Source organism: Lithobates pipiens, unplaced genomic scaffold, assembly GCF_037356315.1.
Source record: "Lithobates pipiens isolate NorthernLeopardFrog02 unplaced genomic scaffold, aLitPip1_a1.2 Scaffold_8, whole genome shotgun sequence".
Classification (NCBI taxonomy): Eukaryota; Metazoa; Chordata; class Amphibia; order Anura; family Ranidae; genus Lithobates; species Lithobates pipiens.
The window spans coordinates 591,049,908-591,068,035 of NW_027507903.1; the positions used below are offsets into that span (position 1 = coordinate 591,049,908).

The following is an 18,128-nucleotide window of genomic DNA, read 5'->3' on the forward strand; positions in this document are numbered from 1 at the left end:
CAAGAGTTTTTCCTGATTCTGACACTCCTGAACCTATGCAGGTGGATGCTATTAAAAGATCTATTACTACTCAGGAGAAAGAAAGACGACGTTCAGAAAACGTATGTCTTTATTGTGGAGACTCTGGACATTACGCAGTTAATTGTCCCAATAAATTTAAAAGAACAATTGCAGCAATGGATGTTACAGTATCTGAACAAATAAACTCAATTTCTCAGTCCATCTCTCCTTTGATTCAGGAAGCAAATAAAGTTAATTCTTTATCAACTCATTTTGTCATCCCTATAAAGCTTATTGTTGAAAGCAATGAAATACCTTGCTCTGCTATGCTGGACTCAGGGGCTGGGGGAAACTTCATCGACATCGAATTTGCCCAAAGTAATAACATTCAAATAAGAAATAAACTTGCCCCAATTGATATGGAAACTGTGGATGGCTCACCTTTAACTTCAGGCCCTGTTACCCACGAGACAATCCCACTTAAACTCCTAATTGAAACTGACCATCAGGAGACTATCAGCTTTGAGCTGATTACATCACCCAAGTTCCCTATTATCCTGGGCATTCCTTGGTTCTCTATCCATAATCCCTCCATCAACTGGGAGACACGTTCTTTAAGCTTTACATCTGACCATTGCAAGAAACATTGCAAAGAATCTTATCAAATAAGCCCTCCACCAACCCAAGATTTACAAGCAGTTTTGGCAACTATCCAGTCATATGACAAGCTACCTCCACAATATCTTGAGTTTCGGGACGTTTGTGATAAAAAGAACGCAGATCAGCTGCCTCCTCATCGCTCTTATGATTGTCCCATTGAATTGCTTCCAGGGGCAGAAATACCTTTCTTCCTTATTCTTTATCAGAACCTGAACTGAAAGTGCTCAGGGAGTGGATTAATGAGAATCTTGAGAAGGGTTTTATCAGACACTCAACCTCTCCTGCTGGCGCAGCCTTATTCTTCGTGACGAAAAAGGACTCCACCCTGCGTCCGTGTATTGACTACAGAGATTTAAATAAGATCACAATTAAGAATCGCTATCCACTCCCACTGATTCCAGAAATGCTTGAGAGACTCCGCTCTGCCAAGCTCTTTACCAAATTAGATTTACGGGGGGCATACAACCTTGTCCGCATTCGTTCCATTCATCACTGGAACGAATGCGGACAACCTTGTCCGCATTCGTTCCAGTGATGAATGGAAAACTGCTTTCAGAACCAGATATGGACATTTTGAGTCTTTGGTCATGCCCTTTGGGCTTTGCAATGCTCCTGCAACTTTTCAACATTTTATTAATGATGTCTTTCGAGATTTGCTTGATCAGTTTGTAATAGCATATTTGGATGACATTCTCATTTTCTCTGATACTTTGGAAGAACACCGCAAGCATGTCTGTATTGTTTTCGAGAGATTAAGGCGAAATCAACTTTACATAAAATTAGAGAAATGCGAGTTTGAACAAACTCAGATTCAGTTCTTGGGATACATAATCTCTTCTGAAGGGGTAAGCATGGATCCCGATAAGATCAAAGCTGTGGTGGATTGGCCCGCCCCTAAGAATGTTAAAGAGATACAGCGATTTGTTGGTTTTGCCAACTTTTACAGAAGATTTATAAGGAATTTCTCTAGGGTAATTGCTCCAATCACACAGTTGACAAAGAAAGGGGTGCCCTTTTTGTGGTCTCCTGAGGCACAGGCTGCCTTTAGTAAACTGAAAACTCTCTTCACTTCTGCACCAATCCTGGTACATCCAGATCCAGAACTACCTTTCATCGTAGAAGTTGATGCTTCTAATTCTGCTGTAGGAGCTATCCTTTCTCAGCGAATGGGAGAAAAAATGCAGCTTCATCCTTGTGCTTATTTCTCTCGACTGATGTCTTCAGCCGAGATGAATTATGACATTGGAAACAAGGAGCTGCTGGCAATTAAGGAAGCATTTTCTGAGTGGAGGCATCTGCTGGAAGGAGCTAAGCACCCTGTAACCGTTCTCACCGATCATAAAAATTTAGAATTTATTAGGTCTGCTAAAAGGTTGTCATCTAGACAAGCACGTTGGACCCTTTTCTTTTCCAGGTTTAATTTTGTTATTTCATACCGCCCTGGGTCAAGGAATGGTAAGGCTGATGCCCTATCACGGATGTTGTCTGGGCCTCTCCAGGAAAGCACCTCTGAATGTACAATCCTGCCTCAAAAGAACTTTCTAGGGGCCATGAGTTCAAAGACATTTCTTAATCTTCTCAAGGAGGGGTATGAGAATGACCCACTTCTTAATAATCCTCCTAAGGACATTAACCTCAAGTACAACAATGGTTTTTGGACTCAAGCGCATTGCCTCTATGTACCTGAATCAGTTCGGGTAGAAGCCCTCAGGTTGGTACATGACTCTAAGCTTGCTGGTCATTTTGGGGTTTCTAAAACAGAAGAACTCTTATCACGTTCCTTTTGGTGGCCTGGGTACAAGAAAGATGTTAAGAGTTATGTGGCTTCATGTCTAACCTGTGCTCGCAATAAGACACCTCGATCTTCTCCTCTGGGGTTACTTCTACCACTACCTGTTCCATCAAGACCATGGGGGTCAATTTCTATGGACTTTGTGGTTGACCTTCCTCTTTCAAAAGGGATGACCACCATTCTGGTAGTCGTTGACCGTCTCACTAAGATGGCTCATTTTATTCCAGTTAAAGGGGTACCCTCCGCCGAACATACTGCTGAGGTAATGGTTAGAGAAGTTTTTAAACTTCATGGAATTCCTGATGATGTGGTGTCTGACAGAGGGGTACAGTTTACCTCAAAATTTTGGAGAAGTTTTTGCTCAGCTTTGGGTGTAACAGTTAATCTGTCCTCGGCTTTTCATCCACAGTCTAATGGTCAGACCGAGAGGACCAATCAAACTCTGGAGCAATACCTTCGATGCTTCGTGAGTTATCTTCAGGATGACTGGGTGGACTACCTTCCTACGGCAGAGTTTGCTTATAATAACTCTAAACATAGTTCCACATCCCAAAGCCCATTTTTCTTAAACACGGGGTATCATCCAGTTTTTATTCCTGATCTCCCCATCTCAACTTCAATTCCTGCTGTTACCAACAGACTAACTTCATTACATGAGATCCAGGAGAAATTGACTGATACATTGAAGGAGGCGCAGGAATATTACAAGAGGGCTGCTGACAGACATCGTAGGTCAATTCCCACTTTTCAAGTAGGTGTGCTAAGTTGGGTCAAAAGTTTATGGGACCTTTTGAGATTTCTGCTCAAATCAACCTGGTCACTTTTCGCCTAAAACTTCCTGACAATATGAAGATTCACCCTGTGTTTCATATATCACTACTCAAACCATTTCATGAAAATACTTTTTCTGGAAGAATTCATCCTCCTCCCCCACCTGTCGAGGTACAGGGTGAAGAAGAATTTGTGGTGGGAAAAATTCTTGACTCCAGGATCTCTAGGAACAAATTGCAATATTTGGTTCAATGGGAAGGATATGGGCCAGAAGAAAATTCTTGGGAGCCTGAGGAGAATGTTCATGCCCCTAGATTAACAAGGGAATTCCACCAGAGGTTTCCTCAGAAACCTGGCCCTAAGACGTCCAGGGGACGTCCTGGGAGGAGGGGAGTACTGTTAGGACCTGGGCTTGAACCTGGGACCTCTGGTGTGTCTGGCAGTGACTCTGCTTGCTGAGCCACCTGGAATGCTAGACAGCTCCTTGGACAATTCCTTTAGTGATCATGTCTTGAATCTTGTTTGCCTTGAACCTTGAACCCTTTGCTCCTCCCATGAACTTCCTATATAAGCCATGTCTCTGCACTTCCTCCTTGCCAGAATATTGTGCCTTTACCAGCCAATATCTTGCTTCTATCTCTCCTGCTGCCGACCGTATCCTTGCTACCTTTCGTTACCGACATTTGGCTTGCTCCTGGACTACGCTTCTGCTGAATCCCAACCTGCAACTATTGGTTACCGACTTTTGGCTTGTTTCTCAACTACGCTTCTGCTTGATCTCTACCTGCTATATCTGCTACCAGACCCCCGGCTTGCTCACCTCCTGGTGGGGCTATCCTGAGGACCGCGACCTGGCACTAACACGCAGCCAAGCCCATCTCCACCTTTGGGAGCTCTGGTGAATACCGGTTAGTGCTTAGACCCCGCACCTCAGGTGAACCCGTGCCATCAGCCAGGGTGACCTGTGTGAATATCTGCTCTGCTGCTATAGCTATTGGTCTCTGAGCCTGACTCCAGATCGTGACACATACCCATGTGGGTCTTGTTCCTGCTGTGAATACATAAAACAACGGACTACTTTCAAGTTACCTAACGGTGAGAGTTTTCGACTAAAACACTTTGCTAATTGCAAAACTAAAGGCGTTGTTTACCTGTTTCAATGTGAGTGCGGGGCTTTCTACATTGGAAAGACCAAACAAGAATTAGGCCAACGTATTAGTAAACACTTGTCTGCCATGAGGATCTGCAACCTCTATCTCCCTTTGGGGAGACATATTGCGGACGCTCATGCATATAGGATGCCGGTTGTAAACTTTACTGTGATAGACTGGGTACATATACCTATCAGTGGGGGGGATTGGAACAAGACACTCTTGCAACGTGAAATGCGTTGGATCAAATTCTTGGAAGCTACAATTTATCCAGGGCTTAATGAAACAGAGAGCTTCAGGCCATTCCTGGAGGGCTATGTTTCAGGTAAAACTGAATGATGAGCTGGTTGGTGGACAATTGGGCTCCTTACCCAGATGTGATTCTGTTTCTCTATGTGAACAATACTTGATGTCTTTAACATGTTTTTAAGTGATTTATAATAGGTTTGGTGGTTTTGGGGTGGTTTTGTTGGGAGGGCGCTGTGGTTGGGGTTATTCTTACCCCTTTTCTTCGCTCCCCTTTTTTTGCCACGAATTTGGGCATTGGTTTTCGTTCCCGATAGCCACTGTGTGTGGCATCCGGAGGGTTATCCAGTTTATTCCTGTGTCGGTGGTTTTAGTTCTTGCCTTAGTGACACACTGCAGGTGACAAATCTAATTGGTGTATCTGTATTAGTTATGGTCACTTTTGTGGATTTATTTCCACATGCCCATTAATTTGAGTCTATTAGGATGAGCCCCCTTTCAAATGGATTGCAATAGATTTAGCGATTCATTTTGTAGTGTTTATTTCCTCCCATGCATTCTTATAATAACTTGCAGTCATTGCTTACAGTCATTGCCCAGTAAGATGTTTTCTCCAGGAAGTACAAAAGTTTTTTTTTTTTTGGTTTTTTTGGTCACTTCCGGTTCCGGGAAATGACGTCACTTCCGGTTCCGGCGGAAGTGGCCATACCGGAAGTGATGTAAATGGCGGCAAAAATGCCGCGATTTTGACCAATAAGAATCTATATACCTGGAGCAATCACCTGGGTGATCTCCAATGAAAAAAAGTTATTGTTGAAAAGAGGAGGAGCTCTTCGGAGAACCTCCAATCAGAATGAAGTGGTTAGAGAGATGGGAGGAGCCTCTGTGTTGATTGGAGGAAGTCTTTTGGTGCCAATCCACTCAATAAGGGCTATTTAAGGCAGACGCCAGAAGCTCTAAGTAGGTGGGAATTTCTCCTATGTCCTTTGGATGCCCCAGATTCGGTGATATTCGTATAAAACTAGGAAATGATTGAACCTCGTTATGGCGGTAAGCTACACTTTGGGAATCTCTGTCCTATGTTAGATGTAAGGCTAGGGAGTAGACTAAAATGTTTCTTGGTTCTTTTTGTTGTAGGTCTTTTAGACAAGATTGAGGTTTATACAACATAACATCTTCCTATTTGATGGGCCATTGGACATTTGTGCAAAGGAATTTTTTATTCCCATCCTTTGAGTTCATTTGGACTCCAGGGCTTTGAATGCGGTGACCTTGCAAACAGATCCATATTACCATTATCCTTACCATCTCCACGTTTGTGGCTCAATCCCCTCCTCTCTTGGCCTGTCTTTCCGTTTCTGGAACGGTCGCCTAAAGAGGAGATAGTGCCTACTTTTGGTACAGAAATAGCATGTGAGTATTCAAGTATTGGGTTTCAATGTATCATGTCATTTGTGTATATGTAATTTCTGTAATATTTATTGCTTGTTGTGTGCTTGCAGACAGTGGCTTCCCTGAAGAAGAAATTGTTAATGCACATTTTTCGAAACGCGTAGGAAAAGAGCTGCCTGTTTTGCTGGATAGAGTCTACGCATGTAGTAACATTCTATGCCATATACATATGTTAGCACAACACTGTTATTTTATGGATCATTGTGGTTTTGTAATATCTTTTGATAGTTGTAATAAAAATTTATATATTTTTTCATATATATTTTAGTATTATTTTTTTTTCCTATATTGCCTTAAAAATCCCAATAAATTTGAGGTGTTATCCAATTATATGTATCACAATCAGCCGCCATCCTCCTCCTACAAACACCTGGGGAGTCCCCTGTTCGTCTCCCGGGACCATCGGAGGTCTCCTCCACCCAACTCAGCTGGAATTTGTGGAGCCTGATCAGTGGATAGAGCTCGGCGGGACTGTTTGCTCCATCGGCCCTCACGGCCATCTTGAGGCCTACCCTGCATCCATCATCCGTGGCCTGGGGCTCCACTGTCTGCGGGAGGCAGGGCATCAGCTCCATCTACGCCCGCTGGAGGCTCCTGAACTAAGGTTGAACTGAGGAGAGGGGGATCCCTTATAGGCACCATCTGGTGCCCTGCTCTCTGGGACTCATCCTTGTCCTTGGTTCTTCAGTGTAGTGCTACCCCACCATAGTGTTCCTCTACCAGAGACTCCCGCTGTGCCCTGGAGGTGACTGCACTGCCCTCCCCCCTCCCCTGTGTGCCCAGCAGCACAGGTACCGTTCTGCCCTCTGTGTTTCCCCCTGCTGTGTAAGTGCCCTGCTGGAGGCCCGGACCCTGAGCGGGTAGTTCAACTTACTCCTAACCTCGGACCTTACCGCTCCTTCCAGCTAGCAACAGGCTCTTCACCCGCAGCATCCTCCAAGATCCTCCCTCACAGCGGGGTGCACCTCGGATGGGCCACCCTAAGACACGCTGCTCTAAATCCGGCTCCAGGACTCCTCGTGCCCCCCTGCCGGCTGCTGCCTCATCTACAAGGCGATCCGCGGCTGTGATGGCGTCCGACGCGCGGGAGGCCACGGATTCCAGGGGGGTGGGGGCTCCCACGGGAGCGGAGATCCTGGCAGCCATAACATCCTGTAAAGAAACCCTGACAGCCAAAATAGACTTCTTGAGTGTAGATGTTGGTCTCATCCGCCAGGACATGGATAAGTTCCGCTCACGTGTCACTGAGGTGGAGGATAGACTCTCCGTGGTGGAGGATACGGTCCGCTCAGACTCCAGGGAAGTCAAGGCCTTGCAGATTCAGGTGAAGGCGCTACAAGAACGTGCAATAGATACTGAAAATCGCCTCAGGCGCAATAATATCTGCATACTTGGACTTATTGAAAGGGCTGAGGGCCCTAAGCCCGCTGAGTTTGCTGAAAGACTCCTGTCCACCTTGTTCAACCTGGGGGAGTTGCCACCCACCTTTGTGGTGGAGAGAGCCCATAGGGTCCCACCACTCCCTCCGAGGCCTGGAGCACCTCCGCGCCCCTTCCTGCTGCGGCTGTTGAATTACCGCGACAGGGACCGCATCCTGGCGGCGGCTCGTGCCATGCCCGAAATCAAATATGAGAATACCAAACTTCTATTTTTTCCGGACTTCTCTCAGGAAGTGCAGCAAAGACGCAAGTCCTTTACCGATGTGAGACGCCCGCTCAGAGAAAGAGGAATTCGTTTTGGTCTTGTCACGGTCGATCTGTTGTCCCGGTCGTACATAGGAAACCTGCCCGCAGGTTTCCTTTACAGAGAGCTCGTCAGTATCCTCAGACGCGCGTTAGCGCGAACGAACGCACGCGAGTGCATGTAGATTCTAACAGGCGCACGCGGGTGCGCGTCGGCACGAACGGGCGCACGCGGGTGCGCGACGAAGTGAACGGGCGTACGCGGGTACGCGGGGTCACGAACGGGAGCACGGTTACCCGCGGGGGCACGCAGACTCGCCGTGCGACCGTTCTTGTCGCCCAAAGGGCTACTTAAGGAATCAGCTTCTGTTCCTTCTTGCTGTCCTGTCTACAGTGTTTCCTGTGACTTCTGCTATTTGTTCCTGCTTGTTCCTGATTACCGTACCCGGCCTGTTCCTGACTTCGTTTGATTGCTGCCTGCCACCGACCTCCTGCCTGCCTGACTACGTCTCTGCCTTCTCCTGTGTACTTCTGCTGCCCGCCTGATACCGACCCGGCTAGTTCCAGACCTCGTCTGCTTTACCCGCTGCTCCTGCCTGACTGCCAGTGCCTGCTGTACCCGCTGTTCCTGCCTGACTGCCAGTGCCTGCTGTACCCGCTGTTCCTGCCTGATTGCCAGTGCCTGCTGTACCCGCTGACTGCTACCTGCTGTTCCAGCCTGACTACCTGTGCCTGCTGTTCGTGGATCTCTGCTGCTGCATACCCGGCTTGGCACTTGTGCCCTCCGAACTCTTGAATCCCTGTCTCCACTTCCAGGGGCTCTCGAGCCGGAGGCTTATGAGGAGCCGCTCCCTGCATTCTGAGCTCTCCTACCAGGTACGTGACAGGTCTTCTGTATCCCAGCAGGTTACAAATTACCGATGGTGATAACACCCGCTTCTTTGACACCCCAGAGGCTGCGGCGGCTTGGCTGGATGGCCGCTAATACTGGCAACATTTGTTCTTTGTTCCCGGCCCTTTCTCCCCATGGAGCCCAGCTTTGCCCTTACAGATTGATTGTTTATCCTGCATAGCGGGATAGAATGTGTTTACTCCTGCATGAGGAGCACCGCTGGAGGCCACTGAATTGCCCACTTTTTGTTTGAGACGCACCCCCTGTCTACTTCCCCTCCCCGTTTCCCTCCAAGACTGGACTTCTCTCTCCAAAATTGGTGCAGACTCTACTAGGAGGGACTGTACCCACCTGTGGCCCACCATCCGGGGGCCTCAGTGATCTGAAAGTTCTAAAGTTATGGGAAGAAACCCCGCATCAGTTTGTATGGGTAGATGGCCTAATGTTTTGGTCATAGACCTTGGTTTTTATGATGTTGGGGTAGGGTTTTATATGTTCTGTGGGGAGAGGGTTTTTTGCTAAGTTTACACACTATGTGCTGTTCGAATACTGAAGAGAATGTGTACTGAATTTGGGTTTGCTTACACCTACTGGTTGTCTGGGACCATCCTGTTTTTGTTTTCCCCTGACGTCCCGTGTTGGCCTCCTCTGATACCGAGTCGTTAACTATATTGTCGTGGAACGTCAGGGGACTCAACTCCAAATACAAGCGTTCGCTGTTATTTCAATATTTAAAATAACATAATCCCCATATAGCCCTGCTGCAGGAAACACACCTAACTGGTAGTAAGGTTCTGGCTCTGAAAAAACCCTGGGTGCAAAGGGCGCTGCATGCGACCTACTCCTCGTACTCTCGAGGAGTGTCGATACTGATTAGTAAGCGAGTGCCATGTATGATCCATGAGGTTCACTTGGATCCCCAGGGGAAATTTGCTATGGTGGTGTTGAGCATCTATAATAAGAAATATGTTATTGTTAATGTGTATCTGCCTCCTCCGAGCCAGGTGCAGGTTCTGTATACTTTATATGAGAGGTTGGCTCCGCATTGCCCGGCGTGTGTCCTGTTTATGGGTGATTTTAACGCCACATTGTCCCATGACCTAGATAGGCCCTCCCCTCAAGCGACTTTCAATCCTCATCTGGGTATGTGGGCCCTTGCAACAGACCTCCAGGAGGTGTGGAGGTGGCTTCACCCCCAGGATAGAGCATACACCTGTTTTTCCTCCACATTCAGAACGTCCTCCCGCATTGATCTGGCATTTGCAAATGACCTCCTCCTGGCTTATGTCCAGGAGGCTAGCTACCTTCCCTCCGGTTTATCGGATCATCACCCCCTTAAATTGATTATCAGGACCACCAAGACAAGGAGTAAAGCCCTTTGGAGGCTACAGCCCCATTGGATCAATAATGTAACAGTTCACGACAGAGTTGCTCCCTCCTTGCAGGACTACGGGGTGCGCAATGCGGGGTCAGCCTCCCTGGAGATGACGTGGGATGCTTCCAAAGCCTACGGTAGGGGACAGTATATTTCTGCCGTGGTGGCAGTCAGGGCGGAACTTGGGGACAGGGTATCTGCTTTGCAGAACAGAGTTGAGGAGGCTTTATATCGGTACTCCGCCTCTACGACGGTCCACAATTTTGAGCACCTTTTGTCGCTCAGGCGAGAACTGCATCTCCATGTCTCAAACACCACCAGGCTGGGTCTACAAGACAGCAGACAGACATACTTTGAATATGGAGATAAGAATAGCAAATTGCTAGCTATGCTGGTGCAGCAGGACAGGCCTGTAGTGGTTATACCTGAAATACTCACGGAGGACGGAGCACTGGTTACCTCTCCAGAGGATATTTTATCTGCATTCACCAGGTTTTATACCTCTCTGTATGTCTCCTCACTCCCTCCGGGCTTTGACCCTGCACCAATGACCTCATTGTTAGATACTCTGGCATTGGGGTGGCTCTCTGATGCGAAGCGACAGCTCCTTGTTTCGGAGATCACGCCAGAGGAGGTCACGATGGCCATCGGGTCCTTCCCGGCAGGGAAGACTCCGGAGCCGGATGGGCTACCCATAGAGTATTATAGAGCCCATGTAGAACTACTTGCCCCCAGGTTGGCTCAGATGTATCGTGCATGTCTTCAACAGGGCTCCCTGCCCCTTTCTATGAGGGAGGCCCATATTGTTCTCATTCCAAAGCCTAATAAGGACCCCAAACAGTGTACCTCTTACAGGCCAATAGCACTTCTCAATTGTGATTTAAAAATATTAACCAAAATACTGGCCATTAGACTTAATAAAGTAATCAAATCTCTGATTGATTCTGATCAAACTGGCTTTATGCCAGGTAGGTCCACGGATATCAATATCCGTAGACTGTTTTCCAACATACATGCCCCCCATGATAATCAAGGCACTAGAACTATTGCCACCCTCGATATGGAAAAGACATTTGATACAGTGGAATGGGTGTATCTGTGGGAGGTGCTTAGAAGAATGGGTTTCCCACTGCGGTTTATTGCCTGGATACGCACACTGTACACCGGCCCCCTGGCATGCATTAAATTGAATGGCTCCCTGTCTCCTTCATTCCTCCTGCAGAGGGGCACCAGGCAGGGATGCCCTCTCTCCCCGGCCTTGTTTGCCCTAGCCATGGAACCTATTGCTGAGGCTCTCAGGAGTTTGGCTGAGGTCCGTGGTCTTCGGGTGGGCTGGCTGGAGGAGAAAGTGGCTCTCTATGCAGATGATCTTTTGCTTTTTTTGAATGATCCTGGTGACTCTTTGCGGGGCGCGCTCGGGATTATGGATGCCTTCTCTGTCTTCACCGGGTTGAAGGTGAATTGGCATAAGTCTCAACTCTTCCCAGTGGACGAGGGGGCCAGGACCTCTCCATCCTCTACCACGCTTCAGTGGGTGGATAGGTTTACCTACTTGGGTATTATTATCTCAAGAGAGAGCAGGGACTTTGTTCGGCTCAATCTTGAACCTGTTCTGGTAGGGATCAAGTCCAAATTGAAGGCGTGGGGCAATCTCCCCCTCTCCCTTTTAGGTCGCATTAACCTTCTAAAAATGAAGATTCTCCCCAAACTTACGTATATTTTTAGGAACTCACCGCAATGGCTGACTAAAGCCTTCTTTAACTCCCTGAAGCAACTTTTCCTCTCCTTCATTTGGGGCCCCAAGTCCTCTAGATTCAGATACACCATTCTCACCAGGCCTGTGGGTAATGGGGGGTTGGTTCTTCCTGATTGCCACAAATATTTCTTAGCTACTCAGCTCGTAACCGCCCACTGGTGGTTGCGGCCGGACCTGACCAATGCTGCAACGGTCCTGGAGGCAGATATAGTGGGGTCTCTGGAGGCCTTGAGGGGGTTGATATTCAGGGGGCTAAAAACTCCTCACTGCCTCACCCCTTCTATGCGCACCACTATCAGGGCGTGGAGGGTGGGGGAGGTGCTGAGGGCATCCCTGCCGAACTCCTTGTCTCCCCACACCCCCTTGTGGCTGAATCCTAACCTCCCGCAGTTCAATACCATCCCGGACCCGCAGGCCTGGGCCAAATGTAAAATACTGACTCTCGAACATGTCATCACTAACGGGGAACTTACTCCCTTTCATATACTACGCACTAAATTTAATGTGCCAGCGTGGGCCCATTTTCGATATCTCCAAATAGCTCATGCATATCGATGTCAATTTTTAGGTCAACCGGTTGTGTTAGAATACTCTGAGCTTGAATTCATCCTTCGGGTAAAGGACCTGGAGAAACCCATGTCTCAGATTTATGGGTCCCTGCTGGTTGCTGCCGTCCCCGAGCTGTCCTCCCTCCGCAGGAAATGGGTGGGGGACATACCGGAGTTAGATGACGACGACTGGAGGGAGGTTTGGGACTTTCCATTCTCCCCTTTGGTATCAGCCAGGGACAAACTGGTCCAATACAAAATTGTTCACAGGGCCCATCAGATGTCGCCGACGCATTCCTCGGCGTGCTGGCGATGCTCCTATCAGCCAGGAGACTTCATTCACATTTTCTGGACTTGTCCAGCGATTGAAGCTTACTGGAAGGAGGTTCTCCTGGTGATAGGCAGGACTACTAAGATTAGTATCCCTTATGACCCTAAATATTGCCTGCTGGGGCTAGTGGAGCAGATGTCGATCCTCAGAGCTAGGAAAACACTTATATCCTTGTTATTGTATTATGCACGAAAGGCCATCACCATGACCTGGAAGCAATCGTCTCCCCCTCTATCAAATTCTGGAAAAACCTGGTGAATGCTAGTTTACCCCTCTATAAGGCCACCTACTCGAGCAGGGGTTGCCCGCAAAAATTTGAGAAGGTGTGGACCTGCTGGTTGGATGATAATACTACGGCAACTGATGTAGTCTTTAATCCATAATTCTTCATTAAGGTCATAGTGGGACGATAGGTTGACCCAAATGTTACTATGATATTCTATCCTGTATGTATAACACTTAGCAAAAAACCTCCTGTAATACCCTCTCCCCACATTGGGGTATAGCTAGTTAAGGTTGTTTGTTTTAAGTTGCCCTGCTGCGGTCTGTTGCTGCATCAGGAACAGATTTTATGTTATGAGAATGTGTCCTTATGTGGCCGGTTGCCGCATTTGGAGGATTGCCCCTGCGTGGGTAATGTTTGGCCCCTGCGTGGGCAATTTGTATACCTATGAAAACTCAATAAAAAAGATTAAAAAAAAAAAAAAGCAGTTCAGAGAACTTTTCTTAATTTTATATGGCATTATCAAGCGCATTGGATTGCAGGTCCGGTGATGTTAGCTCCAAGATGGCGCGGAGGTCTGGGGGCCCCAGATCTGATTAAATATTATTACGCTACACACCTTAAACCAATTATTACCTGGTCATCCCGGAAAGCCCCTACAGTGTGGGCATAAATTGAGATGAGCATCACCAGACCTGCACACATTTGTGACATGCTCTGGACGGGCCTTAAAACCTCCATGGGCCCACTTCGCAGCATTTGTCTAGCCCCGATGTTATTCTCCCTGGATGTCTGGAGGGAAATGCTTAAAATTGTTCTCTCTAGCCTCCCAATGCCCTACTTTGATAAACATTTTGTTTAACCCAGATATCCCGGACAGCCTGGCTTATGATAGGATGATTCCTTGGTCCCAAGCTGGTATGTTTCAGCTCTGCAACATAGTGCATCCTCTCACCAGGAAACTTCTATCGTTCGCGGAATTGCAGAAACAGCACCAGATTCCCAAACAACTTTTCCACTCCTATCTCCAAATCAGACATTATTTTGCTTCTAAATCCCCCACCCTAAGTCTCGACAAGCCAACCCCATTTGTACTTTTATGCGCTCAAGGCCCGTACCAGGCCCATTTAATCTCTGACATATACTCCAGGAATCGGTACCCATTACAGAATCTTCCCATTCATATATGCGTAAGTGGTCGCAAATGCTAAAACATCCCATATTGCTCCCACAGTGGCAGAGAATATGGGCAGCTGTCTCTCAGACGTCACGTTGTGTAGAACAGAAGGAAACGGCTTATAAGATCTTGCTTTTCTGGTATAGAACGCCTGAAATTCTACATAAATATGACCCCACGGCCCCTGCGGTCTGTTGGAGATGCTGAGGAGATACAGGTTCTCATTTTCATATTTTCTGCGAATGCCCATTGATTAGCCCATTCTGGCTGACAATACAGTCTTTCATCCAAGACTTGTTTGAGATTTCCCTCCCACTAGATCCTCTGTACTTCCTATTAGGGTTACCGATTCCTAGACTTTCTAAACATGCTCAGAAGCTCACCACCTTCATTTTACTAGCGGCTAAAAGAGCCATCCCTACATGGTGGTTATCTCATATTCCGCCCGATCTCACCCAGGTTTTGCAGAACTTAGAACATATCAGCCGTATGGAAAAGCTTACAGCCATAGTCCACGATACTATGCCCCAGTTCTCTAAGATTTGGGATCTGTGGAATTGCTCCAAACTGAATACTGCTGCGTAATTCATATTACTACTCTACGCCCTCTTACGATGAGTTTAAATGCTGACAATACAGTCTTTCATCCAAGACTTGTTTGGGATTTCCCTCCCACTAGATCCTCTGTACTTCCTATTAGGGTTACCGATTCCTAGACTTTCTAAACATGCTCAGAAGCTCGCCACCTTCATTTTACTAGCGGCTAAAAGAGCCATCCCTACATGGTGGTTATCTCATATTCCGCCCGATCTCACCCAGGTTTTGCAGAACTTAGAACATATCAGCCGTATGGAAAAGCTTACAGCCATAGTCCACGATACTATGCCCCAGTTCTCTAAGATTTGGGATCTGTGGAATTGCTCCAAACTGAATACTGCTGCGTAATTCATATTACTACTCTACGCCCTCTTACGATGAGTTTAAATGCTCAAATTAATCGACCAAACCATGTCATATAATTCTGAAAGAAAGAAATTCCCACGCCCCCGGCTCACTGAGACTTGGTTATTTGAAAGTGGCATTTACGGATCTGTACCGCAAATAACTGATAATCTTTTGAAGACATAACACATAATAAATATGCTGAACTATTATGCCCCACCATCCTTCTTCCCCCCTCCCCTTCCTTCTCCTTTTTTTTCTTTCTCTCTTCTCCCTTCCACCCTTCTCCCCCCCTTCCCTTGTTTTTGATTTGTCTCATATGTCAAACTTACTGTTTCTATGTACACTTGTGCAAGTGTAAGATACTGTATTCTTGTTATCTTTCTATTTTCAATAAAAAATACAATTTAAAAAAAAAATTACAGGTATGACAGCTAGCGCTTGCTCAAACCTCATAAACTCATAATTCAAAAAACAAAAAAAAATCACAAACAAAACAGGCACACAAATCTCCTCCAACCCATTACCCACCAACACAGATCCAGCAGTAACTGCTAGATGACCATTTGGGAGGACACAGGGAAGCAGATAGTCAGCCAACTACAGCAGAACACCCTCACAAACTAAGTGTTGTTTCCTCCTCTGATAGGCTGTGTGGCTAACAAGCCATTCACAGCATGCCAGACAGCCAATGGTGACCTATAACAACTAATACAATGGTTTGGAAAACATCAAAATATGCTAGGTTAGATAGAGTGTCCAAAAATTCAACAACAAGCAATAAATCCATAAAACAATGTAAGAGTAAAAGATCAAAATAATCCAACAAAAAATGGACCCCTGGGAACCCTATACAAAAAGGTACAGTTGGGCAAAAGGAATGGTACAGTTGGATGAAGAAGGAATAATCCCTGTATGGACCAAACACACATATAATACCAAACCTACTTACTAACTCCATATAACATGCTAAATGTGGTGTGATATAAACGTACGTCACTAACATAATGGCTGTTCATAAAATGATTCAAACTAAAACACCACTGTGTTCATACATCTATAACATCACCATGCAAGGATACAGACCAACACACACTTCAGATGGTGCTATCAGCTCCCTTGTTTATTCATAGAAATGTGTAAGGTGCCACTCATAATTTAACCCCTCTAGAACTCAAGTACACAAATGAAAGATCCAATAGTCCTCGCGTTTACAGAGAGACCTAAAGCTGTTACCACCATGTCTGGAGGTACCCACCTTCTCTATAGCCTTTACAGGGATGGCCAATGATGTTCATTGTAGTGATGTGCCACAGTTTTATCCTTATGTTTAAAAAAGTGTCATATACATGGTCTCTCAGGTGGTCGCATAACCGCCTGGCCATTTTTCCAACATACTGGACATTACATATAGCACAAGTGATGAGGTATATGACATTTTTTTGTGTTGCTTAATTGCCACACCATGCTTACTTGTATTATGCATATACAATTTTGTTGTATGTATACAATGACAATAAAGTATATCTATCTATCTATATTTCATGCAATGTATGTGTATATGAGGTTTGAGTAAGCGCTAGCTTTAGCGCAAAAACATTACCTTTCTTGTTCCTGTCATACCTGTGATGTGATTTTAATGCTTCAATAAAGATACCAAGGAGTGCAGCAATAGACCAGATTTTGCTTGTTAATGAATCTCACAGACGAGATATGCAGCACCCTGGGTTCCAGTTCACAACAGTTTGAGTCAGTCACTCACCTAGAGCGGCATTTCTTTCGCTTTACTGATCCGGATTTCGTTTATGCGAGCTTGGTGAGTTCAAAACAGGACATATTTAAGTATACTGATGAAGTTGTAAATTAAGTTTGGGACAATGACTACTTCACAAGGACAATTTGACAGCAAACAAATATAGCAGGACTTTACAGGCTCCTGGTGACAATCCGCTGAGATCTGAAATTGGTCAGCAGCTGCATATTGACACAGATGATAGGACTGGGTCCTGTAGTCTCCATGGCGGTATGACAAGGTCAGATTTTTGACTATCAAAGCAGTAAATTGTTTTGCATAGAAATTTGGCGTTTTATATTCTATGCCTATAATTCTTTGGAATAACACACCTAAATCAGTCCAAACAAAACAAGATTCGAGTAGACATCCCGGGTATGATAAAGTTTGAAACACGAAATCATAAATTACATTATAATAAATAACTATAAATAATAAAAAAAACAATAATAATAATAATAAAAAAAAATTCCCCACGATTGCTATCGCTCAATTCCGCAAGTGTTCTAATTTACTTTTGCTGTGTTCTAGCTGATCTAAAACCACTTTTGACGTAAAGGGTGACATTATTATGTTCTGTTTGTTGTCAATCTAGTAAGGTGTGCCATAGACGTTCAAAAATTTGTCCAGTTCCTGTTGAACCGTCCGAGATTAAAACTATGTATGGGCAGGTTGAATGTACCCAGGGTTGATTGATCAATCAACTTGGGTACAACGAGAATGCTTTATTTTACATGCGAACTTAGCAAGTGGTTGTTATAGCCATTAGCAAAAATTACTGTCCTCTCCTGGCAAGGACAGCTTCCCAATGCCGCTAACTCCACCCGCCCCCCCCCCCCCCCCCGGGGAACACAATGGCCGGGGGGAGGGATTCACATGTCAATATTGTCTGTGTTGATGGGGAAACCTATGGCTGCAGGAAAAAAATTGCTATGTCTATGGCCAGCTAAAAGGTTATTTTTTCTAAATGTACATCCAAATATTTAAAAAAAATGTATTTACCTGGTCATACTGATCCAAATCTGATAATGGTCAGAGATTAACATAATAAACCCAATTATAACAATGGAAATAAAACAAAAAGAGCAACACCCAAGCACAGAGCCTGCACACAATGAGAATGACATCCTTTAAGTGGCCCTTCTGTATTTACATTTCCTTTGTTTGAAGAACCTGTTTGGGCATCTGACATGAATAATTCAAAATTAGGTTTGGTACTATGGGGACTTTGGTGGTTCTTTGTCCACACTACAAATACAGAGCCACTAAATATAAATAGGAATTTCTTCACAGAATACAATTATTAATGAAAGTATTATTAAAAAACCTTCATCATTG

At 45.7% G+C, this 18,128-nt stretch overlaps 1 protein-coding gene across 1 annotated transcript in view; it reads left to right on the forward strand.

The window, feature by feature from the left end:
* Positions 1-18,128, forward strand: part of LOC143962292 (uncharacterized) — a 214,771-nt gene that overhangs the window by 153,515 nt on the left and 43,128 nt on the right. Inside the window, 1 exon segment of the mRNA XM_077471595.1 lies at positions 5,137-5,153. Coding sequence (XP_077327721.1) covers positions 5,137-5,153 — 17 coding nt within the window.